The 25,892-nt window shown below is 37.3% G+C and overlaps 1 protein-coding gene across 9 annotated transcripts in view; it reads right to left on the reverse strand.

The window, feature by feature from the left end:
• Positions 1 to 25,892, reverse strand: part of PPP1R9A (protein phosphatase 1 regulatory subunit 9A) — a 362,431-nt gene that overhangs the window by 145,080 nt on the left and 191,459 nt on the right. For all 9 annotated transcript variants that reach the window (XM_064380380.1, XM_012450782.3, XM_064380381.1 and 6 more), the window contains one exon: positions 18,875 to 18,995. In XM_064380380.1, the coding sequence (XP_064236450.1) occupies positions 18,875 to 18,995 (121 nt within the window). The remainder of the gene's footprint in view (positions 1 to 18,874; positions 18,996 to 25,892) is intronic.

Raw genomic sequence — 25,892 nt, forward strand, 5'->3', positions numbered from 1 at the left:
ACATGAAAGGAAATGTGGCATTAAGAAAAGAAACTGGGTCTTAACATTTGTCCAGACCTAAATTTCAATCCTAAAGCTTCCACTTACTGATAATTTAATTAAAATCTCCAAAGCTCAGCTTCCTCATCTATTTTAGAAATACTGTAAATTTCTGTGATGTAAAAAATTAGAACAAGAAATTACTGAGATATTTTTAAAAGAGAGATAGAAGGTGAATGCAGACTGGGAGTGAAGGCTTCTGCAAAATAGCCTTGGGAGAAAGAAATCTGAGGTAAAAGTAAACTCAGACCCTAACTCCTATCCTACAAAAATAGTCAGAGTAAAGAATGAACAAAGGAAACTGATAAGCTAAAGTTCAGGGCCCTGAACTATGGTGGTAAACAACTCCAGGTCTACAAATGGGAAAAATAATGGACACTGAGAAAAAGGATAATGCAGTGTGTGTGGCGGGGGAATGCCACTTAAAATGTTTATCGCTACCTACAAGGTAAAACAAATTTACAAGCATTTTCTTGATACTGGATGGGGGTGAGAAAGGAATATACTATTAAAAAGTGTGTAGCTTATAAAATATTGTGTAAATTAACAATAATGTAACGATTATAGCAAAATTTTAAAATGTGTGACTGGTATTCTCTTTATTTACAGTGCATTTTTATTATCTCAGCTAATCGTTACTTAGATGCTTTCAGTTACCTTAGCCCACAATTTTCTTAATCTCCTTTTTAATAAAATTAAATTTCTTCAGCCATGAATTACTATAAGAACTAATCCTTAATTTACATAGAAATGGTCTAGTATAACTACTATGTATGTTGGTGGTAAAGATTAGCAACAACGTATGTAAAAGAGTTCACTCAGTAACTGGCATATGATATGACCGTAATGTGTTGTAGTTTCAGTAATTATTATTTTGATCCCGATGTGTAAGGAGGAAGAGGAAGGAAACAAGTGCAGACGCTAATGCAATTTTCCTGACTGAAGTAAAGAATTGAAATAATAGGCACTTAAGAAGTAACACTGTTCTTCAATGACAACAAGACCTTGAGTTATCATTCACAAAAAACGAAGAACAAATGTACGTCGTGTTCAGAAGGGGCACACAAAGGGATGGTTTCAGAAGAATAAGCTTTGGGACAAGGGCAAGGATAAACTGGAAAGTTCAATTAAGAAGAGTTCTTAAAAAATGAGGGAATAGGCAGAAAGACATGGTTTAAGATGTCTTAGAGAATGAACATAAAAGAACCAATCTGAGCGACAGTCCGAAGAAAGAAATGCACAATATAATAAGAGATTATATAGGTAAAACAAATGAAAGAATAAAAGATGATTTGAAAATTTTACAGCTAAACTAATGAAAAATATAGCAGACACAAAAAAACAGATGCTCAGATCAAGAAAAACGAAAGAAGAAAAAAGGAATTCAACATCTTTTATGTTGAGTTGGAGATGAAAATAAGACATTCAAGTAAATAATTCTACATGCTCTAGGGTTAAGGTGTAAATCTGGGAGAAATTTCTATAGACTCATTTTAAAAATCAGTATGGACTGACTACAAAAATGAGTTCAAGAAGCCAGACTTCATCGAGAATTACTCTTTACAATGTAGGATTAAAAAAGAACAAAAAATGATCTATAGATAAGCAGAATCTGAAAATTATTAAACCAAACAAGGGAGCACAGATCTCATTACATATAAGTGATCATAATATGACACTGAAAATTAAAAAGGAATCAGTCTACAAAAAGGCCCCTGGATGTTTCAAAATGCAGGTAAGTAATGTTGAAAGCAAGAAATTGACAAAAAATTAAGAGTAGAAACCAATATAGATTTTTACTATGCTTAAGTTTAGAGTTCCAAATCAGTTCTGTTTATTGTATTTGATCAAGTTTGTTAACAGTGTGGGAGCAGCAGAGTTGAAAGTTCTAGGCAGTTAAGAAGTGAAGGACATTTCTATGGATCATTTATTTATGGAAATTAACACTAAAAGAACAGATGATAACAGTCTACAAATGCAACAAGAAAAAGAAAAAATAATTTGTTAAAATAAGAAATACAGATGATAGGTAAATACCTTAAAAGGCTCAAAACCAGAAAATCAAATTTAAAGAGTAATAATATGCCACTTATCAAAATATTGAAGATTTCATAACACAATATTCAGTCTTAATGAGGATGCAGTAGACTATTCTTAGACACTGCTAAGGAAAGTACAAATTGAACAACCTTTCTGAAAGGTGGTTTAGCAATATGTTTTTATTTTTAATTCAATTTTTTAAATTCAACCACCATGGCACATGTATACCTATGTAACAAACCTGCATGTTTTAAAACATTTTACAAAACTAAAAGGCATACATTTCATACGTAAAGTACAATGAGGTGTGACTATGCACATACCCATGTAACCATCTACAGAATCCAGATACAGACATATCCATCACCCAAGAAGTTCCTCTGTATTTCTTCCTAATCTATCCCCTGCCCCCACAACCCTTGGTCTGAGGCAAACACCAATCTTCCTTTTATCACCATAAATAGATTTTGATTTGCCAGTCTTTTGTATAGATGGAATTATACAGTATGTACATTTTTGTGTCTGGATTCTTTTAAAATTTTTTATATTTTACTTTAAGTTTAGGATACACGTGCAGAACATGTACATTTGTCACATAGGTATACATGTGACATGGTTGTTTGCTGCACCCATCAACCCTCATCTAGCTTTTAAGCCCTGTAGGCATTAGGTATCTGTCCTAATGCTCTCCCTCCCCTAGCCCCCTACCCCCTGACAGGCCCTGGTGTGTGATGTTCCCCTCCCTGTGTCCATGTGTTCTCATTGTTCAACTCCCACTTATGAGTGAGAACATAGGGTGTTTGGTTTTCTGTTCCTGTGTTAGTTTGCTGAAAACAATGGCTTCTAGCTTCATCCATGTCCCTGCAAAGGATATGAACTCATTCTTTTTTATGGCTGCATAGTATTCCATGGTATATATATGCCATATTTTATTTATCCAGTCTATCATTAATGGGCATTTGGGTTGGTTCCAAGTCTTTGCTATTGTAAATAGTGCTGCAATAAACATAAGTGTTTTTAAAACATTTAAGATGTAATGCACCTAGGGCTGGGTGTGGTGGCTCATGCCTGTAATGCCCAAACTTTGGGAGGCTGAGGCAGGCAAATGGCTTGAGGTCAGGAGTTCAAGACCAGCCTGAGCAATATGGTGAAAACCTCTGTCTACTAAAAATACAAAAATCAGCCAGACATGGTGGCATACACATGGGGTCCCAGCTACTTGGGAGGCTAAGGCAGGAGAATCACTTGAATCCAGGAGGTAGAGAGGTTGCAGTGACCCAAGATCACACCACTGCACTCCAGCTTGGGTGACAGAGCAAAACTCTGTCTCAAAAAAATAAAAATAAATAATGAAATCAAATCAAATATAATGCACCTAGACATGGTCTTCTGGTCTTAGGAATTCATTTCAAAGAATGATGCACAAAAATTTTTATATAAAAATGCTTACCGCACCAATACCTTGAAACAGCATACTAGTAAAACAATACGTAAATGGTATATGTATATATGTATGTATGTATGTATGTATGTATTATCACAGCATAATATATCCTTAAAGCCTATTATAAAAACTATTTAATGACATGATATAAAATAATATATTATTTAAGTACAAGCACTGGAGTCAGATATCCTAGGTATACAGGCAGGCTCTGCTACTTATTTGCCATGAGTGATAGCAGCAAGAGGCAGACAAATTCCTAGGCAGACAGAGACAGGTCCCTGGTGAAACCTGACCTACAAGCCAAAGACAGTTTAAAGTCTGAAACTGAGCTGCCAGTTCTGGGTACAGTCCACAGCTAGAGTGAGAACTTCCTTGATGCCTTTTAGTCAATTGAATGGTGCTTTTTCCAGGCATGCCCATGGACCAATCAGCATGCACTCTCCTATTATAAGTCCATAAAAACTCCAGACTCAGTCTCACAGAGGGCTACCTGCTCTTGGGTCCCTCCTCTGCTGAGAACTCTCCTTCTGTTGCTCAATAGAATTCTTCTCTGCCCTACTTACTTCTGGTATCTGCCTACCTAATTCCTTTTGGTCATGGCACAAGAACCCAGAATTCGCCACTCTGCAGGCAGCTGGAGCAAATGAGCTGTAACATGAACAAGTTATAATATTTCTCTGGGATCTCAGACCTTGGGACTCCCTGGGCAAGAGCTGTAATACCACTTGGGGCTCAACGGTTGCTGGCATCTCTGAGTTTTCAGGTGTCACCACATTCCCCTTGTCTAGATGCCAGCACCCAAGGTGAAGCAGGTCACTGCACACCTGGGCCAGCCGCAGGCTTAGTGAGGATCCTGTGGTGGGTGCAGCATCCAGACCAGAGCGCAAGCCAAGTGCAGCCTGTCAGGCTGAGTAGGTCAGCAGCATGAGCCCAGAAAGCCCAAGCAAAGAGACAGCAGCCGCAGAGATTTCCAGCTGGCAAAGTGGCACAGAAGGGGTCATGTAACACTGTAATCCTCTCCTCCTTCCTGCTTCCCAAACCAGGGGGAGAAAGAGCTGCTGGGTGTGATTCTCACCCACCACTAAACTACAAAAGCCACAACAGTTGGTTCAACATACGCAAATCAATAAATGTGATTCACCAAATAAACAGAATTAAAAACAAAAACTTTATGATCTTCTCAGACAGGGAAAAAGTTTTACATAAAATCTAATATCCCTTCATGATAAAAACCCTCAAGCAACTAAGCACTAAAGAAACATACCTCAAAATAGTAAGAGCAATCTAAGACAAAACCACAGTCAACATTAGGCAGAATGAGCAAAAATTAGCAGCATTTCTTGAAAACTGGAACAAGATAAGAATGTCCACTCTCATTACTGGACTATACTATTCAGCATAGTACTGGAAGTTCTAGCCAGACCAATCAGGTAAGAGGAAGAAATAAAAGACATCCAAATAAGAAAAGAAGAAGTCAAACTATTTTCATGGACAATATAATTCTATACCTAGAAAGCCGTAAAGACTCCACCAAAAGACTTCTGAAACTGATAAGCAACTTCAATAAAGTTTCAGGAGACAAAATCAATGCACAAAAATCAATAGCATTTCTATACACCCATACCATTCATGCTGAGAGCCAAATAAAGAACAAAATCCCATTTACAATACCACACACACACACACACACACACACAAATACCTAGGAATACACTAACCATGAAAATGAAAGATCTCTATAAGGAGAACTATAAAACACTACTAAAAGGAATCACAGATGACAAAAACAAATGGAAAAACATTCCATGCTCATGGATTGAAAGAATCAGTATCAGTAAAATGGCCATACTGCCCAAAGCAATCTACAGATTTGACACTCTTCCCACCAAACTACCACTGTCATTTTTCATAGAACTAGAAAAAAAATTCTAAAATTCAGATAGATTCCAGCACATACCTCCTGAAAGACAAGAAAAAAATAAGTTAAAATAAAATTCATATAGAACCTAAAAAGAGCACTGAAATAGCCAAAACAATCCTAAGTAAAAAGAACAAAGCAGAAGGCATCACATGACCCAACTTCAAACTGTACTCTAATTCTACAGTAACCAAAAAAGCACAGTACTGGTAAAAACACAGACATATAAACCATTGAAACAGAATATAGAACCCAGAAACAATGCCCATACCTACTATATCATTCTGTTTTCACGCTGCTGATAAAGACATACCCAAGATTGGGTAATATATACAGGAAAAAGGTTTATTGGACTTACAATTCCACAAGGCTGGGGAGGCCTCACAATCATGGCAGAAAGTGAAAGCTACATCTCGCATGGCAGTAAACGAGAGTAGAACTTCTGCAGGGAGACTCCCCTTTTTAAAACCATCAGATCTCATAAGACTCATTCACTATCACAAGAACAGTGCAGGAAAGATCTATCACCATAATTCAGCCACCTCCTAGCAGGTTCCTCCCATAACATGTGGGAATTGTGGGAGTTATAATTCAAGACAAGATTTGGGTGGGGACACAGCCAAACTATATCATTATGCCCAGCCCCTCCCAAATCACATATCCTGACATTTCAAAACCAATTACACCCTCCAGACAGTCCCCCAAAGTCTTAACTCATTTCAGCATTAACTTAAAAGTCCACAGTCTGATATCTCATCTGAGACAAGGCAAGTTCCTTCCGCCTATGAGCCTGTAAAATCATAAGCAAGTTAGTTACTTCCTAGTCACAATGAGGGTACAGGCATCAGTTAAATACAACCATTCTAAATGGAAGAAATTAGCCAAAATAAAGGTGCCACAGGCCCCATGCAAGACTGAAATCCAGCAGAGCAGTCAAATCTTAAAGCTCCAAAATGATCTCCTTTGACTCCATGTCTCACATCCAGGTCATGTGATGCAAGAGGCAGGTTCCAATGGTCTTGGGAAGCTCCACTCCTGTGGCTCTGTAGGGTACAACCTCCCTCCCAGCTACTTTCATGGGCTGATGTTAAGTGTCTGCAGCTTTTCCAGGCACAGAGTGCAAGCTGTCAGTAGATGTACCTGTCTGGGGTCTGAAGGATGGTGGCTCTCTTCTCATAGCTCCACTAGGCAGTGCCTCAGTAGGAATTTTGTGTGGAGGCTCCAACCCCACATTACTCTTTCATACTGCTCTATCAGAGGTTCTCCATGAGAGCGCCACCCCTGCAGCAAACTTCTGCTTGGGCATCTGGGCATTTCCATACATCCACTGAAATCCAGGCAAAGGTTCTAAAACCCCAATTCTTGACTTGTGTGCACTCGCTGTCTCAACACCATGTGGAGGCTGCTTAGGCTTGGGGCTTGCACCCTCTGAAGCCACAGCCCAAGCTCCATGTTGGCCCCTTTCAGCCATGGCTGGAAAGGTTGGGAAACAGGGCACCAAGTCCCATGGGTACAAGCAGCATGGGGACCCTGGGCCCAGCCCACAAAACCACTTTTTCCCCCTAGGCCTCTCAGCCTGTGACAGGAGGGGCTGCCTTGAAGACCTCTGATATGCCATGGAGACCTTTTCCCGTTTGTCTTGGGGATTAACATTTGGCTCCTTGTTACTTATGCAAATTTCTGCAGGTGACTTAAATTTCACCTCAGGAAATGGGATTTTCTTTTCTATCATATTGTCAGGCTGCAAATTTTCCAAACTTTAATGCTGTTTCCCTTTGAAACTGAATGCCTTTGATAGCATACAAGTCAGCTCTTGAATGCTTTGCTTCTTAGAAATTTCTTCTGCCAGATACCCTAAATCATCTCTATCAAGTTCAAAGTTCCACAAATCTCCAGGGCAGGGTCAAAATGATGCCAGTCTCTTTGCTAAAACAGAACAAGAGTCACTTTTGCTCCAGTTCCCAACAAGATCCTCATCTCCACCTGAGAACACCTCAGCCTGGACCTTATTGTTCATGTAACTATCAGCATTTTGGTCAAAGCCATTTGACAAGTCTCTAGAAAGTTCCAAACTTTCCCACATTTTCCTGTCTTCTTCTGAGTCCTCCAAACTGTTCCAACCTCTGCCTGTTATTCAGTTTCAAAGCTGCATCCACATTTTCAGGTGTGTTTTCAGTAATATCCACTTTACTGGTACCAATTTATTGTATTAATCTGTTTTTATGCTGCTGATAAAGACATACCTGAGACTGGGTAATCTGTATAGGAAAAAGGGTTATTAGACTTATAGTTCCATGTAGGTGGGGAGGTCTCACATTCATGGTAGAAGGTAAATGACATTTATCACATGGTGGGAGACAAGTGAAGAGCTTGTGTGGAGACTCTCTCCTTTTTAAAATCATCAGATCTCATGAGACTCATTCACTATCACAAGAACAGTGTAGGAATGACCCACCCCCAACATTCAATCACCTCTCACCAGGTTCCTCCCACAAGTGGGAATTGTGGGAGTTACAAATCAAGATGAGATTTGGTGGGGGCACAGCCAAACCATATCACCTACAGACATCTAATCTTTGACAAAATTGACAAAAATAAGCAATGGAGAAAGGACTCCCTGTGCAATAAATGGTGCTGGGATAGCTGACTAGTAGTGCTCAAAAGAATAAAACTGGACGCCCAGCTTTCACTGTATATAAAATATTAACTCCAGATGGATTAAAGATTTAAACCTAAGACCTCAAACTATAAGAATCCTAGAAGAAAACCTAGGAAATGCCATTCAGGGCACTGGCCTTGGGAAAGAATTTATGACTAAGTCCTCAAAAGAAATTGCAACAAAAGGTCAGGTGCAGTGGCTCATGCCTCTAATCCCAGCACTTTGGGAGGCTGAGACAGGTGGATCACTTGAGTTCAGGAGTTCGAGACCAGCCTGACCAACATGATGAAATCCCATCTCAACTAAAAATATAAAAATTAGCCAACCATGGTGGTGTGTGCTTGTAATCCCAGCTACTTGGGAGGCTGAGGCAGGAGAATCACTTGAACTTAGGAAGTGGAGGTTGCAGTGAGCCGAGATTGCACCATTGCACTCCAGTCTGGGCAACAAAAGCAAAACTCTGTCAATTCAATTTACCTTTCTGTGGAGGTAAACTGTGATGATTAAGGTGGAAACAAGTTCAAGAAACTAAAAATGAGGAGAAGAGGAAGGAGAGGTAAGGAGGATTGGATGGGAGAAAAGGGGAACAATGGATTAAAAAGGCATGGGTTCAGGTTTATCCCCACTATAGACTGCTCCTACAACTCACTAGAACATGAGCCAGCAGAGTATTAAATATCAAAATGGTTACTGTAATGGGGAAAACTTTCTGGTGTCTGATACCACTTTGCTTGCATCTTATATCTCATGAGAAGATAACTTTTAAATGCAACCTCACAGAACAGTAATACTGATAATCTCTTAGCTGCAATGAAAAGCACAGGAAAGACAACAGGAAGACTCTCAGTGGTTAAAAACAAAAGACTTCATGGACAGAGCTCTGTATCAGACCATCCCAGAGTACAAAGAATAACCATTTCTACGGATTATCTAAACTTTTCAAAAATTTTCCAGGATAGCAGAGGAAATAGCCTGTTTCCCCTGGAAATAGTGTTTACTGGAATGGCATTTATGGGAACATACCTGGCTAGTTTGTAAAAACCATCTCATCCTGACCAGTTCCTCAATAGTTTCCATGTGCTTACCATAAACAAAAGTGCACAACACCACTGTTCTTCAGTCTTACTACAATATTACTGAAATCCTGCAATTCTTAATCTGAAAACCATAATTAATAGGGAAAAGGCAAATTAAAATATATAAATTGGATTATTCTAGGGTTTGTTTAATGTTACTGGATAGTTATTTATTGACACAATGTTTCTGGGAGAGAGAAAAAAATAACCGTAGCTCACAGAGCCTTGTTGACAAAAAAGTGGAGCAACATTAATGAACTTTGGTCAACAGAGATCTTCCTCAAAATGCTGGATACTGAAGTTTTAAGTGTATGTGAAAATACATATCAAAGCAGTAATAGCCCAAATCCAAGGGGCAAATAAGCAAAATATTTTATTAGAAGAGTAACACGAGAGTGTGTGCACAGAGAGGAAATCATCGTCTAGGGGACCATGACAGACTCAATTAAAACGAGTTTCCATCCAGGGTTTTCTTAGGCTGGAGGGTACTTCAGGCACAGATGGGTCCTAAGAGGAGGTGAATTTGCTGCAGGATAAGCAAAAGAATAGGACTCTTTATCTATTGTATATGGTTATTGTATTTGGGTACTATCCAAAAGATGGGAAAAAAATCATTTAAAAGTCAATACTTGAATGAGGATAAATTACATAGAACCTAATTTCACATTTGGTATCTCTTCCAATAAAACTGAAAAGGACAGTGATTGAAAATGATGATGAGCAAAAGCTTGAGAAACAAAAACAGGACCCCAAAACAAAGTATATCCAAAATGCATCTTTAATTTGCCTCTAATTTAGCACAGTATTATTAACATCCTTTGTCAATTACCACCCATGTGATTTACTCTACAATTCAGCATTCTGAATTGTTTTTATGAAACTAATTTTGCTTTATAGAATCATGAATGAGGACTGGAAAATCATTAGTGTGTGAAAGTGTCCTCTGTGCAATCTCAAAAATTACATTTATGACAACAAAAACTAATAATATATTTAATATTATTTTACTAAAAATTTTGAAATGAAAGAGAAAATAGAAATGGCTGTCATGTCATTCAGCTAAATTATAAGCCGCTGAGCAGGGTAGCACAAAAACAAAACAGAGAAAAATGATAAGCCCAAGTAAATGTTTCAAAAGTGATTAAAAGCTCGGCATGGTGGTACTTGCCTATAGTCCCAGTTACTTGGGAGGCTGAGGTGGGAAGTTCACTTGAGACCAGGAGTTTGAGGTCAGCCTGGGCAACGTAGTGAGACCTCACCTCTAAAAATAAAAAAATAAAAAGTGTTTAAAGCACAAGGATTCACTCATTCAACAAAAATTTATTGAGCAACCACTATCTTTAAGGCATCATAGGAGAAAGTACACAATGAAAAGCTTAACAAAAGAAAAGTTTGAATGTAGGAGATAATACCAAAAGAATAAGGAAGAGTCAAAACTTTTTAACTATACTAGATAAACTCAGGAAGATAAATAGCTAAGGCAAATTTTTTAAAGTACTCAAAATGTGGTGACAGTTTATAAGCCATTTAAGCAGAGATACAAACAATCACAATGAAAAGGCTTCTTGTGGGAAAAGAAGGCAGGGGAAGGAGGAGGGAGGAGGGGGAGAAAAAACACTTTCTACATATACATGTCTGCTTATTTAACATTCCTCGAAGGAAGTATAACTAAATCTGAGATTAAATTGAAATAAATTTTCTTAAATAGAAAGAGTTATTAAGAATCTAAAGTAAGCTAGAACACAACAATACAGAATCTTATGCTTTCAAGGCTAAAAGGAATCACCTTAGAGAATATCTAACTCAGAACTTTAATTCTGTCAATAAATGAGGTCTGACTAGTAATTTCTTTGGGGTGAAAATCTTATTATTTTTAGTTTTAAGTGAGAAACTATACACAAGTTTTATATATTCTCTACAAAATTAGATATTCTAGATCAGCCAAAAAAATTTTTTTAAAAAAACCCATACACTAGAGCCATTCAACACTTTAGTATATATTAATTTTAGGCTTTTAAAGAGATGACTGAGAGATAAAGACAAAAAGGATCACAGAAAGAGAAAAGAAGAAATAGAATACATACCTACATAAGAATGGCCTCATATTAATCATAGTATTTTGTAGATCTTTAATGCAATGTTTAATTTTTTTATATGTATATACTTTAAGTTCTGGGGTACATGTGCAGAATGTACGGGTTACATAGGTATACACGTGCCATAGTGGTTTGCTGCACTCATCAACCCGACATCCACATTGTGTATTTCTCCTCTAGCTCCCCACCCCCGGCAAGCCCCAGTGTGTGACATTCCCTTCCCTGTGTCCATGTGTTCTCAATCTTCAGCTCCCACTTATGAGTGAGAACATGCGTTATTTGGTTTTCTGTTCCTGTGTTAGTTTGCTGAGAATGATGGTTTCCAGCTTCATCTCATTCTTTTTTACGGCTGCTTAGTATTCTATGGTATATATGTGCCACATTTTCTTTATCCAGTCTATCATTGATGGGCATTTGGGTGGGTTCCAAGTCTTTCTTATTGTGAACAGTGCCACAATAAACATACATGTGCATGTGTCTTTTATAGTAGAATGATTTATCATCCTTTGGGTATATACCCAGTAATGGGATTTCTGGGTCAAATGGTATATCTAGTTCTAGATCATTGAGGAATTGTCACACTGTCTTCTACAATGATTGAACTAATTTACACTCCCACCAACAGTGTAAAAGTTGTTCCTATTTCTCGACATACTCTCCAGCATCTGTTGTTTCCAGACTTTTTAATGATCTCCCATTCTAACTGGCATGAGATGGTATCTCAATGTGGTTTTGATTTGCATTTCTCTAATGACCGGTGATGATGAGCTTTTTTTCATATGTTTGTTGGCTGCATAAATGTCTTCTTTTGAGAAATATCTGTTCATATCCTTTGCCCACTGTTTGATGGGATTGTTTTTTACTTGTAAATTTAAGTTCTTTGTGGATTCCGGATATTAGCCCTTTGTCAGATGGTTAAATTGCAAAAATTTTCTCCCATTCTGTAGGTTGCCTGTTCATTCTGATCATAGTTTCTTTTGCTATGCAAAAGTTCTTTAGTTTAATTAGATCCCATTTGTCTATTTTGGCTTTGGTTGCCATTGGTTTTGGTGTTTTAGTCATGAAGTCTTTGACAATGCCTATGTCCTGAATGGTATTCCATGTCAGTAAGTATACACAACTTAAAAATTATTACTGACTAGAGGAACTGCTCTTTGCATAACTTTTGTATGTTGATACCTTTTAAATAGCAAACATCAGTAAATAGTAAACACTGTGCAAATGAACACACCAGTAGTGGTGGAAATAATAATTTAAAAGATATGAATCTGTTGTAAGTATAATCATTTTATTTTCTCATTTTCTTATACACACACACACATATGCACATACACAACCACCCTCAATTTTCTTATTAATATACAACAAAATGTATTGATTATGAGAAGTCTAAAGTTTCTCTGACCTCTAAAATTTTGATTCTGTACTTATATTGTATACATTTAATAGTTCTCCATGAGGCTCTTCCCATAATATATATATATATTTTAAGACAGAGTCATGCTCTGTTGGCCAGGCTGGAGTGCAGTGGCACAAACTTGGCTCAGTGCAACCTCCATCTTCCAGGCTCAAGCAATTCTCCTGCCTCAGCCTCCCAACTAGCTGGAATTACAGGCTACATGAGAGCTGTGCCACCATGCCGGGCAAATTTTTGTAATTTTAGTAGAGATGGGGTTTCACCATGTTAGCCGGATTTGTCTCAAACTCCTGACCTCAGGTAATCTGCCCACCTTGGCCACCTGGGTGCTGGGATTATAGGACTGAGCCACTGTGCATGGGCCTATTATTTTTTTTATAAAGTTTCAAGCTTATTCTTACTTGGTTCAAAAACAGTTTCATATGTACAAATAGCATTGTGGAAGGTTAATTCACACAAACTTAGTTAATGCTTCTTCATACAAACTTAGTTAATGCTTACCACAACCCTGCAATGTAGATAACATAAAAACTAAGAAATTAGTTTAATATTCCCAGATGATAAGTAGAGGGAATGGAATTAAGGCTCCTGGTTACATTATCTTAAAGATTCTGTCCATTACATCACATCAAGTTGCCTTTCATTTTTTTTTTTTTCAAGACTGAGTGTCTCACTCTGTCCCCAAGGCTGAAGTGCAATGACAAAAATCTCAGCTCACCACCACCTCTACCTCCCTGGTTCAACCAATTCGTCTGCCTCAGTCTCCCAGGTAGCTGGTATTATAGGTGCTCGCTACCCCCCGCCCCCGCCAGTTTTTGTATTTTTAGTAGAGATGGGGTTTCACCATGTTGGCCAGGTTGGTCTCAAACTTCTGACCTCAGGTGATCTACACACTTCAGCCTCCCAAAGTGCTGGGGTAACAACCATGAGCCACCGTGCCTGGCCCAAGTTGCCTGTCTTAATATAGTCACTGAGGCATTTATTAAGCACCTATTATAACAACAACAGGATTAGTATACTAGGAAAATACTCATTTAAAAGGACTGAGGAAATGTACACTGGGACTCGTAAAGCAGAGTTCTAATGTAACTATAAATAATAAAACTTATAGAAGAAAAAATAATTAGTAAATAGGTTAATAGAAAACAAACTTAATTTTAAAATGATTGAGGGAAAAATAAATATGTCTATGTTTAGAACAACAGAAACTGGTTAACTACTGAACGTAAAATTTGCTTTTTTTTTTTTCCTTCAGGACACCTGTTACCTGGCTATGAATGTAAAATTTTCTGACTTTTTGTTCTTTTAACCAAGTTGTACTTTGGTTTGGCTTTCTGGTCAATTCACTTAAGAGAGATGGCTCATAATAATTAAGCATGTTTGAATACTAACTGTAGCATTATTTCCCACCATCTTTTTTCATCAAACTTAATAAGAAATGAGGTATATTTTACAAACAACTTTTAGCTCTCTTGGAAGAAAGGTAGTAAATTAATAATGGGAAATATTACTGCCATTATATATAATTTATTAAAGGGGCAAAGAGGTTATTTCCTTAACTAGTCTTAAAAGGAGGAAGACTGTTAATAAGAGTACTTTAAGACACAATATATTCATATTCCACATTCTTTGTTTTAATTGTAATCAGCTGAATGTTCACTCAAAAGATTTATTTCAGATCTTCTCTGTGCAAGGCATTATACTAAGTGCTATAGGAATACAAACAAGGCTACTAACTAAGATGTTATCCCTAACTTCATGGAAAAGAAGATAAAAGAAAATGTGGTTTCTGTTTACATGAATCAATTTAGCTCTCTTTGAGAACTATCTGTGGATATCAATAAGCATTTTTGGATTAAAACAGAAACAATGGGCAAAACAGAAACAATGGGCCAGGCACAGTGGCTCACACCTATAATCCTAGTACTTTGGGAGGCTAAGGCAGGCAGATCACTTGAGGTCAGGAGTTCAAGACCAGACTGACCAACAAGGTGCAACCCTGTTTCCACTAAAAATACAAAAATTAGCTAGGTGTGGTGGTGCATGCCTGTAGTACCTACGCAGGAGGCTGAGGCAGGAGAATCACTTGAACCTGGGAGGCAGAGATCATGCCACCGCATTCCAACTTAGGCAACACAATGAGATGCCATCTCAAAAAAAAAATGCTTTCCTTCTGGAAAAGAAGGAAATATCTTCTTTCTATTCCAATACTATTCCAAATACTATTCCAAATAATCCAAAAAGAGCGAATCCTTCTCAAATCATTTTATGAGACCAACATCATCCTGATACCAAAACCCGGAAGAGAGTCGACAAGAAAAGAAAACTACAGGCCAATATCCATGATGAACATAGATGCAAAAATCTTCAATAAAATACTGGCAAGCCGACTGAAATAGCACATCAAAAAGCTTATCCACCATGATCAAGTAGGAGTCATCCCAGGGATGCAAGGCTGGTTCAACATACGCAAGTCTATAAACATAATTCACCACATCAACAGAACCAAAGACAAAAACCACATGATTATCTCAATTGATGCAGAGAAGGCCTTCGACTAAATTCAACAGCCCTTTATGCTAAAAACCCTCAATAAACTAGGTATTGACGGAATGTATCTCAAAATAATAAAAGCTATTTACGACAAACCAACAGCCAATATCATACTGAATGGGCAAAAACTGGAAGCATTCCCTTTGAAATCTGGCACTAGACAAGGATGCCCTCTCTCACCACTCCTATTCAATATAGTACTGGAAGTTCTAGCCAGAGCAATCAGGCAAGAAAAAGAAATAAAGGGTATTCAATTAGGAAAGGAGGAAGTCAAATTGTTTCTATTTGCAGATGACATGATTGTATATCTAGAAGACCCCATCATCTCAGCCCAAAATCTCCTGAAAGTGATAAGCAACTTCAGCAAAGTCTCAGGATACAAAATCAATGTGCAAAAATCACAAGCATTTCTATACACCAATAACAGACTTAAAGAGAGCCAAATCAAGAACAAACTGCCATTCACAATTGCTACAAAGAGAATAAAATACCTAGGAATACAACTAACAAGGAACGTCAAGCACCTCTTCAAGGAGAACTACAAACCACTGCTCAATGAATTAAGAGAGGACACAAACAGATGGAGAAACATTCCATGTTCATGGTTAGGAAGAATCAACATCGTGAAAATGGCCATATTGCCCAAAGTAATTTACAGATTCAACGCTATCCCCATCAAGCTATCAATGACCTTCTTCACAGAACTCGAAAAAACCACCTTGAACTTCATATGGAGCCAAAAGAGAGCCCGCATAGCCAAGTCAATTCTAAGCAAAAAGAACAAAGTGGGAGGCATCACACTACCGGACATCAAACTCTACTACAAGACTACAGTAATCAAAACAGCATGGTACTGGTACCAAAACAGAGATATAGACCAAGGGAACAGAACAGAGGCCTCGGAGGCAACACAACATATCTACAATCATCCGATCTTTGACAAACCTGATAAAAACAAGCAATGGGGAAAGGATTCCCTGTTTAATAAGTGGTGTTGGGAAAACTGGCTAGCCATATGCAGAAAGCAGAAACTGGACCCCTTCCTGACACCTTACACTAAAATTAACTCCAGATGGATTAAAGACTTAAACATAAGACCTAACACCATAAAAACCCTAGAAGAAACCTAGGCAAAACCATTTAGGACATAGGCGTAGGCAAGGACTTCATGACCAAAACACCAAAAGCATTGGCAACAAAAGCCAAAATAGACAAATGGGACCTAATCAAACTCCACAGCTTCTGTACAGCAAAAGAAACAGTCATTAGAGTGAATCAGCAACCAACAGAATGGGAAAAAATTTTTGCAGCCTACCCATCTGACAAAGGGCTGATATCCAGAATTTACGACGAACTAAAACAGATTTACAAGAAAAAAACAAACAAGCCCATTCAAAAGTGGGCGAAGGATATGAACAGATACTTTACAAAAGAAGACATACATGAGGCCAACAAACATATGAAAAAATGCTCATCATCACCGGTCATTAGAGAAATGCAAACCAAAACTACATTGAGATACCATCTCACGCCAGTTAGAATGGCGATCATTAAAAAATCTGGAGACAACTGATGCTGGAGAGGATGTGGAGAAATAGGAACACTTTTACACTGTTGGTGGGAGTGTAAATTAGTTCAACCATTGTAGAAGACAGTGTGGCGATTCCTCAAGGACCTAAAAATAGAAATTCCATTTGACCCAGCAATCCCATTACTGGGTACATATCCAAAGGATTATAAATCATTCTACTATAAGGACACACACACACGAATGTTCATTGCAGCACAGTTTACAATAGCAAAGACCTGGAACCAACCCAAATGCCCATCGATGATAAGACTGGACAGGGAAAATGTGGCACATATACACCATGGAATATTATGCAGCCATCAAAAACGAGGAGTTCACGTTCTTTATAGGGACATGGATGAACCTGGAAACCATCATTCTCAGCAAACTGACATGAACACAAAATCAAACACCGCATGTTCTCACTCATAGACGAGTGTTGAACAATGGGAACACATGGACACAGGGAGGGGAGCACTACACACTGGGGTCTGTTGGGGAGGAGTGGGCGGGACAGCGGGTGGTGGGGAGTTGGGGAGAGATAGCATGGGGAGAAATGCCACATATAGGTGAAGGGGAGGAAGGCAGCAAATCACACTGCCACGTATGCACCTATGCAACAATCTTGCATGTTTTTCACATGTACCCCAAAACCTAAAATGCAATTAAAAAAAAAAAAAGAAAACAACTCAGGTGAAAATCAAATAACAAAATTTACATCGTAAGATGCAGAGAGAAAATGTCTGCTGGTGCTAGATGGAGATTAAAGATGAATTCTAAATTAAAAAAAAAATGCTATTCTGGGTCTCCTCACAGATTCACAAATTCTTTCTAACATGCTTTATCATTTCCTGATAAGACAATCAAATGATACATACTTAATCCTTAAAAATTTAAAGCTATTCATGAAATGTACATAAAACAAGATAATATTTCTTTGAATTTAGCAGTCATATATTTGGGTCTACTTTTATTATATTGCCAACTGCTATGGTTTGAATGTTATGTGTTCAAAACAATCTTTAATGCTATAGCATTGAGAGGTCGGACCTTTAAAAGGTGATTAGGTCACAGGGCACTGCCCTCACAAATAGATTAATGTCATTATCGTGGAACTGGATTTATTTTTTTGAGAGTGAGTTTGTTATAAAAGCAAATTTGGCCCCTTCTCACTCTCTCTCCCTTCGCTTTGCCATAGGATGGCTTAACTGGAGGGTCCTCATCAGATGTCGCCCCTTAATCTTGGACTTCTCAGCCTCTAGAATCATGAGCCATATAAATTTCTGTTCATTATAAATTACCCAGTCTCAGGTATTCTGCCATAGCAGCACAAAACAAAGACACCACCTTCTGCTTCTAGCCCCAACCTGATATATCAGAGCCAAGTATGAGGATTAATCAAAATCTTGACCTAAGACATACATATACATACATACATACACATATAGATGTATGTATGTAGCTTGAGATTATGAAAGCTAAGGCAAAACAGTGATTACCTGAATGCTCTGCTGTGTACTAGAATTATCCAAGGTGCAGACGGCCAGACTCCTCTACTAGAGATTTTAATTCTACAGGTTTAGGTGCACCCAAGAACCTGTGTTTTCAGATAAATATATTTGGAGAAACACTGACCTTCAGAATTACCATCAATACAGAACTAGAGTCCCTAACTTACCACGTATCTGTGTCATTTTTTAAGATGCCAGAACTATTATCATTTCTTTCAATATTTCTGAAGTGAAACTACGTGCTGACCTCCATAGCACACAATCTCAACTACATACACCCATGTTTCTGCCCACTTCCCCCCAGATAGATGAGTAGATAAAGACAGTTACAGACTGACAGATCAACCCACTCATTTACCTAATATATATTAAAGGAAGCAGATTAGAAATCTGCATATCAGAAAATAATTCAAATGTTTCAAGATTTTTCACATCTGAGAATCCTGAAATTCTGTCATAAAAAAACAACAAATAAAAGCAAAAAGCTACCACTGAAAGAAACTTCCAGAAAAGTTCCCTGAAGATTTTAACAACAGTCCTTAATTTACCTGCCATCACGTTGAGCAGCACCACCTTCTGTTACTGTCTTGACGAATATTCCCAACTTTTCAAGTCCAGCATCTGCTCCAACACCCATTCCAATGATACTTATACCAAGACCATCCTCATCTATTAAAAAGAAAAAAAAAAAAAGGAGGTGAAACAACCTAAGTTTTACACTAGTCTGCAATTAGCTGCTGAGAGCTATTTGCTGTTTCTAATTTTATTCTTCTTTATGGATAGGACAATAACATGCTTCCCTTAGCAGAATTCTTTTTTCAGCTAGGGTATCTAATGAGATTCTCCAAAAGGCTCATGCATTTAGCATCATTTTGCTACTACTCTTGGTAATTCATTGTGGTCTCAAGAAAAGGTAGTAACTTTATTGAATAATCACTCTGCCTTAAAACCTAGATTCTCTAAATAATGCAATGAATTATTTTAGGCATGAGAGTACACATGTTCAAATATACAATTTTAAATAAATGTGATCATAACATATCTGGAATTTCTCCTTTATTTATATGGTGTTTTCCTTTTTACTTGTTTATTCATGTTAATAAGCTAGCACGTGTGGCCAGGCGCAGTGGCTCACGCCGTTAATCCCAGAACTTTGGGATGCTGAGGAAGGTGGATCACTTGAGGTCAGGAGTTTGAGGCCAGCCTGGACAACATGGTGAAACTGTGTTTCTACTAAAAACACAAAAAATCAGCCAGGCATTAGTGGCAGGTGCCTGTAGTACCAGCTACTCAGGAGGCTGAGGCAGGAGAATAGTTTGAGCCCGGGAGGCAGAGGTTGCAGTGAGCTGAGATCATGCCATTGCACTCCAGCTGGGCGACAGAGCGAGAGTCCGTCACAAAAAAAAAAAAAAAAAAAAAAAAGATAGTGTATGTATTTGAGTACTTTACTCTGTGCTTCTATACCCAAGAATATATACTCGTCAACAACTATTGTATATACATACATATACTTAGACACACGTGAATGTATATATATGTATGTATAGCTTTTTTCCTTATTTGCTTACACAAATGAGATTATAACTACTTCTTTTTACAGCTTACTTTTTAAAAACCAATGAAGCGTCTGGTCACAGTGGCTCATGTCTGTAATCTCATCATTTTGGGAGGCTGAGGTGGGAGAATCCCTTAAGCCCAGGAGTTCAAGACCAGCCTGGGCAAAATGGTGAAACCCCATCTCTACCAAAAATAGAAAACTTAGCCGGGCATGATGGGTCACACCTGTAGCACCAGCTGTTTGGGGGCTGAGGTGGGAGGATCACCTTAACCTGGAAGGCAGAAGTTGCAATGAGCTGAGATCATGCCACTGCACTCCACCAAGGGCAACACAGCAAGACCCTGTCTACAAAAAAAAAAAAAGACATGTCATGGATATCGATGACTTCATTGTCCATAGCTCTAAATTATTTCTAATGACTACATAATATTTCATTATGAGATGGCATCATAATGTATCTGACCATTCTGTATTCACAGGCACTCACTTTTGTTTCAATTTTACTAGTCCTGTGAAAATACTGTGTAACAGTTTTTTTTTAAATTCACTTAAAAATCACGTGTTTATCCATATTTCCACTTGTCTTTTCTGTGAATATAGAAGAGATACACTATTTTGCGTGCCACGTGTTTTGGTTAAAGTTCAAAGTTATTTTTGATAGCCTCAAAGTCTTTGTAATCATGGTTTATTAGTAGCATAAAAATACTAACTAATCAACAGTGATGGATTATTAAAGAAAAACTGGTTCATATACTCAACAGAATGTCCCTTTTAAAAGACGTTTTAGCAATAACCTTTACTTTCTTAAGTATTTTTTCTTTTCTTTTCTTTTCTTTTTTTTTTTTTAAGACAAAGTTTCGCTGTGTTGACTAGGCTGTAGTGCAGTGGTGCCCTCATGGCTCACAGCAGCCTCAATCTCCTGGGCTCTGATGATCCTCCCATCTCAGCCTCTGAGGTGCTGGGACTATAGGCACATGCCACCACATCTGGCTAATTTTTTGTGTTTTTTTGTAGAGACAGGGTTTCGCCATGTTGCCCAGGCTGGTCCTAACCTCCTGGGCTCAAGCAATCTCCTGCCTCAGTCTCCCAAACAGTTGTGATTACGGATATGAGCTACTATGACCCGCCAGGATGCCCGTAAATGGTATTCTTCTGATGAAGGTTCACCTCATACCTTATTACTTATCACCAACTTATGCCTGAATTATTTCCAAGTACACCTGACAATCTTACATATTTATTCTACATATGTTTTAAAGGTGTCATTTGGCAAGAGTATGATTTGTTTGCTCAGTTGTATGCTATAGGAATCTTTATAGTGTTTTCCCTGGATGAGCTTCCTGATGTGAATCCCAGTTGAAGGCACTTCCACATTGATTCTAGGCATCGATATCTCTTTAGTGTGAAAAATTTAATGTTCACTAACAAAATCAATCTCTGAAGACTTTCCTCATTCATTACATTTAGAATGTTTATATGTGATTTCTCCTATTTATTCAAATTGTTTCTCTGGTATAAAGACTGATTTCATCAAGAGGATTTATCTTGTTAAAATTTTTCTACAGACCAAGCTCGGTGGCTCACGTCTGTAATCCTCGCACTTTGGGAGCCAAGGCAGGTGGATCACCTGAGGTCAGGAGTTCAAGACCAGCCTGGCCAACATGGTGAAACCCTTTCTCTATGAAAAATACAAAAATTAGCTGGGCGTGGTGGTGGGCACTTGTAATCCCAGCTACTCGGGAGGCTGCAGCAGGAGAATCGCTTGAACCCAAGACGCAGAGGTTACAGTGAGCCAAAATCGCGCCACTGGACTCCAGCCTGGGTGACAAAAGCAAGACTCCATCTTAAAAATTTTTTTTTAATTTTTTTTAAAATTAAAGATTTTTCTACATTCATTATAGTTTTAAAATTTCTCCCCAGAATAAGTCTTCTTGTGTACATGCAGGTTAGATATATGCTGACAGCTCTCCCACATTGGTTACATGCATAGGGTTTTCTTCTTTCCCATCATGAATTCCCTTGTGTGTATAAGGTTAGCGGATGGCTGGATTCTTATTCACATTCATCACATTCATAGGATTTCTCAAGAAAATGAATTTTTGTTCATACTGATGAAGGATGAATGATTTCTGAAAGCCTTCCCATAGTGTTTACATCCATATAAGTTTTTCCCCTTAGTATGTTACTCTTGTGTTGTTTAATAGGTGATCAATATAGCCTCTTCCATGCTGAAAAATACCATAGAATTTCTCTCCTGTATGAAATCTCTGGTGTATATATGTATTAGTATTCTGGCTGAACTATAGCTCACTTTCATTATACTCACAGAGTTTCTCTTCATTATGACTTATCATATGTCAAGCCAATGTAGAGATGTGAGCCAAACTTTCCCATACTCATTAAGGTACAAATGGCTCCTCTCAAATGTGAAATCTCCATACTATCATACCATTAAATAATTTCTTCCTGCAACTATATTGAGTGAAAATTACTTCTTGGTTTCTAAATACATTTTCTCTGCCTATACTCAGGTCTTGGTAGAATTCTCTTTCTTCCTTCCATCACTCCTCTCATTGCTTTTAACTGGAAAATTACTCAGATTTGCAGAGCTGAAAATCCAGTTGTAGAAAAAGCAATATTAACTCAAGCCATCCTCAATCCTAATGCAAATTACCTACAAAGACAAGGTTATAACTGAAGGGTAATACAAGAAAGAGCACAGTCAACCCACAGAGGCCAGAAGACTGAACTTCTCCAGCATCTTATTTAGATACAGCTTTCTCTAAGATGAGTGAAGTCTGCAGCCTCATTCTTAAAGGCCACTTATTATTCCTGTGGCTGCCTCTTCAAGAATCCAGCTGTACCCTGTCTTCCTCTCTATACATTCCTAGGGACAGGCAAAGCACTAAGACAAAACAGCCATAAAAAAATGGGAATGAGTTGGGTCTGTGTTATTATGGAAGACACTACTGTCATACTATGGAGCTCAAAGCTTATTTTCTAACTTCTGGTTTCCCATTTTGGTTAAGCCTCTCCTGCCACAAGCCGAGATGATATATGCAGTAATGTAAATTTTCTTTACATCTTTATTTTTAATATGTTATTATTTAACCCATGTAGAGCTTCTTTTTTTGATTCTTTTATTTTTATTTATTTATTTATTTATTTATTTTTACCTAAGCTGTAATGAAGGAGTCCAACTTCAGATTCTTCCAGATAGATGCTCCATTAGGCCAGAACAATTTATGAAGCACACAAATACTTCTAAGCTGAAACATCATGTGTGTCATATATTAAATTCTCACACATACTAACAATTAGTCTATTTCACTAAAATGAATTCTGGTAATTCAAATTTTGTTAGGCCATAAATTATTTCTGGGCATTTACCTTGTTTGACGAAGAAATACAGTGACTGATCTTTTATAGTAACACCGTATGTTTGTCTTCTATTCCTAATTTTCATTTATTTGCTTTCAATTTTCTTCAGTCAGTATTGTGCTTAACATATTTTATAGAAGGATTTGTATTACCTTATTTTACTAGTTTTTCTTTTCTATGTCATTAATATTGTTTTTATGTATACTACTCTTCCTTGATAGTTTGCTTGATTTATTTTGATTACTTTTTCTGATTTCTAAGACAGGTCCGTTTTTTACTCTTTTTATTTTAAAGAAAAAAATTAAGGATATAGCTTTTATTCTCAGTAAAGCTTTTGCTGTGTGTGCTACAGACTTTTTAAGTTTAATCCTTTCCAAGATGGTTTGGAGTATGAGTTTTAATTTTCTCATCAAACATCTACCTAGGAATGTATTATGTAATTTCCAAATTCTCATGTTAAAGGAATTTAAAATTTTTTTTTTCAAAGGATAAAACTTTTCTTTTAAAATACAGCTTGAAATAGAGTTCATTATATTAACCTACTCCTTGATTTTTGTTCTCTGTCCATAAATCTGTCCAGTTCAGAAAGAAATATATTGAAATCTCCAGTAATTATATCTGGTTTGGTTATCTTCTAGTTTAATTCAACTAGTTTAATTTTTAGTATGAAATATGGCAACATACAAATGAGTTTAAGAAAACACTTATCTATAAAACATTATGTTTAAAGAAAATAAAAGAAACATCCATGTACAAAGACCCAGAATTTCACCGACATCATGAAAGCCCACCATGTATCCCTCCCTGACGCTGCAACTCTTTCCTCAGTGACTATTATACCAAACCTTGTGTTAATCATTCCCTACTTTTTATTTTAATACTACTTTTTAAAAACTACTCATTTGTGTATCCCTCAACTATATGCTATTTAATTATCTTGTTTTGAAATATAAGTAAATGCAATTATATTACACTAAATGGCTTCTTCTTTGGTTTGCTATTTTTACTTTTCCTCAATTTCACTTTAAGAATCATACATATTGCTGCATGAACTGTGGCACCTCCATTTTCACTGCTGAGTAATATTTTATTCACTAGATATGCTACAATTTATAGACCCTTTCTACCATTGATGAATATTTGGAGTGTTCTCGTTTCTTTGCTACTATATAAGTAATATGATGGTCCAGCTGTGTTTGTATGGTCCACGAGTTAAGAATGGCTTTTACATTTTAAAATGTATGAAAAATGTAAGCATTACTCTTTAATTCACTTTAACCCCGAATGAAAGTGTCTTTTAACAGCAGTAATCCATCAGTCATGTTTGGTGTAATATGACTAGTCTGGGATAGACATGGGATTCTTGGATCACCATCCTTTTTACTCTCAGTGGCATGTAAAATTACATCTACATCTCTCTGCTTCAAGTGTTGCAGTCTGATGCTAGTGTAATTATTTTGCCTTTGCAAGTATCTTTGCTTGTTTGTTTGACTGAGTATTTGATTTTTCACTTTATCTTTGAATATTAGAACTTTTTCCCAGGCTATGCCTAAGTGTGGGATCAGGCTGGGGTTATTCAGCCCTCTCACTTGCAAATGGATAAGCCCTTCCTAATACAAGCCTCAGATCTTTTAAGGACAAAAAATTTTTCTTCTATGATATTATTAGTTTCATCTCCTCTATTGTCATTTTTCCCTCCTATTGCCTAAAATTTACATATTGGGGCTCCTTCATGATTTTTCTTGGATTTTTGCTCTGTCATTTGAGAATTATTTTGGAACATCTCTTAAAGGTCATCTTAGATCACCAATTTAAGTCTCAACAATAACCATCCTTTTCTCTTCAATTCTAGTGAAATTTTTCATTTCAAAATCAAATAATTTGTTGCTAAGTTGGTTAAGAATGTCTTTTTTTAATCTTTATAAATTCAGGGGGGTACATGTGCAGGTTTGCTATATGGATATATTACATAGTGGCGAGGTCTGGGTTTTTAGTGTAAGCGTTATCTGAATATTTCACATTGTACCTAACTGGTTATTTGTCAAGCCTCATCCACCTTCTACCCTTGTAACCTTTTGGAGTCCCCAGTGTCTATTACTCTGCTCTGTATGTCTACGTGTACCCCGTTTAGCTCTCACTTATAAGTGAGAACTTGCAGCATATAATTTTGTGTTTCTGGGTTATTTCATTTAGGGATAATGGCCTCCAGCTCCAACCATGTTGCTGCAAAAGACATGATTTCATTCTTTTTTATAGCTGAGGAGTATTCCATACTGTATATATGATGCATTTTCTTTATCTAGTCATCCATTAATGGATACTTAGGTTGATTGCATGACTTTGCTATTTCCAAGACTTTCCATTTAATAGCGTTCCATTAAACACACAAGTGAAAGTCTCTTTTTGATATTGTTTATTTTCCTTTGGGTAGATACTCAGTAGTGAGAGTACTGAGTTGAATGATAGTTCTATTTTCAGTTATTTGAGAAATCTTCACACTGTTGTCCAGAGATTATATGATTTACATGCCCCCCAATAGTGTCTCAGCATTTCCTTTTCTCTGCATCCTCACCAACATCTGCTGTTTTTTGACTTATTAATAATAGCTGTTCTCATTGGTGTGAGAC

Source organism: Aotus nancymaae, unplaced genomic scaffold (assembly GCF_030222135.1).
Source record: "Aotus nancymaae isolate 86718 unplaced genomic scaffold, 86718_ANA_hifiasm-v0.15.2.pri h1tg000025l, whole genome shotgun sequence".
Taxonomy (NCBI): domain Eukaryota; kingdom Metazoa; phylum Chordata; class Mammalia; order Primates; family Aotidae; genus Aotus; species Aotus nancymaae.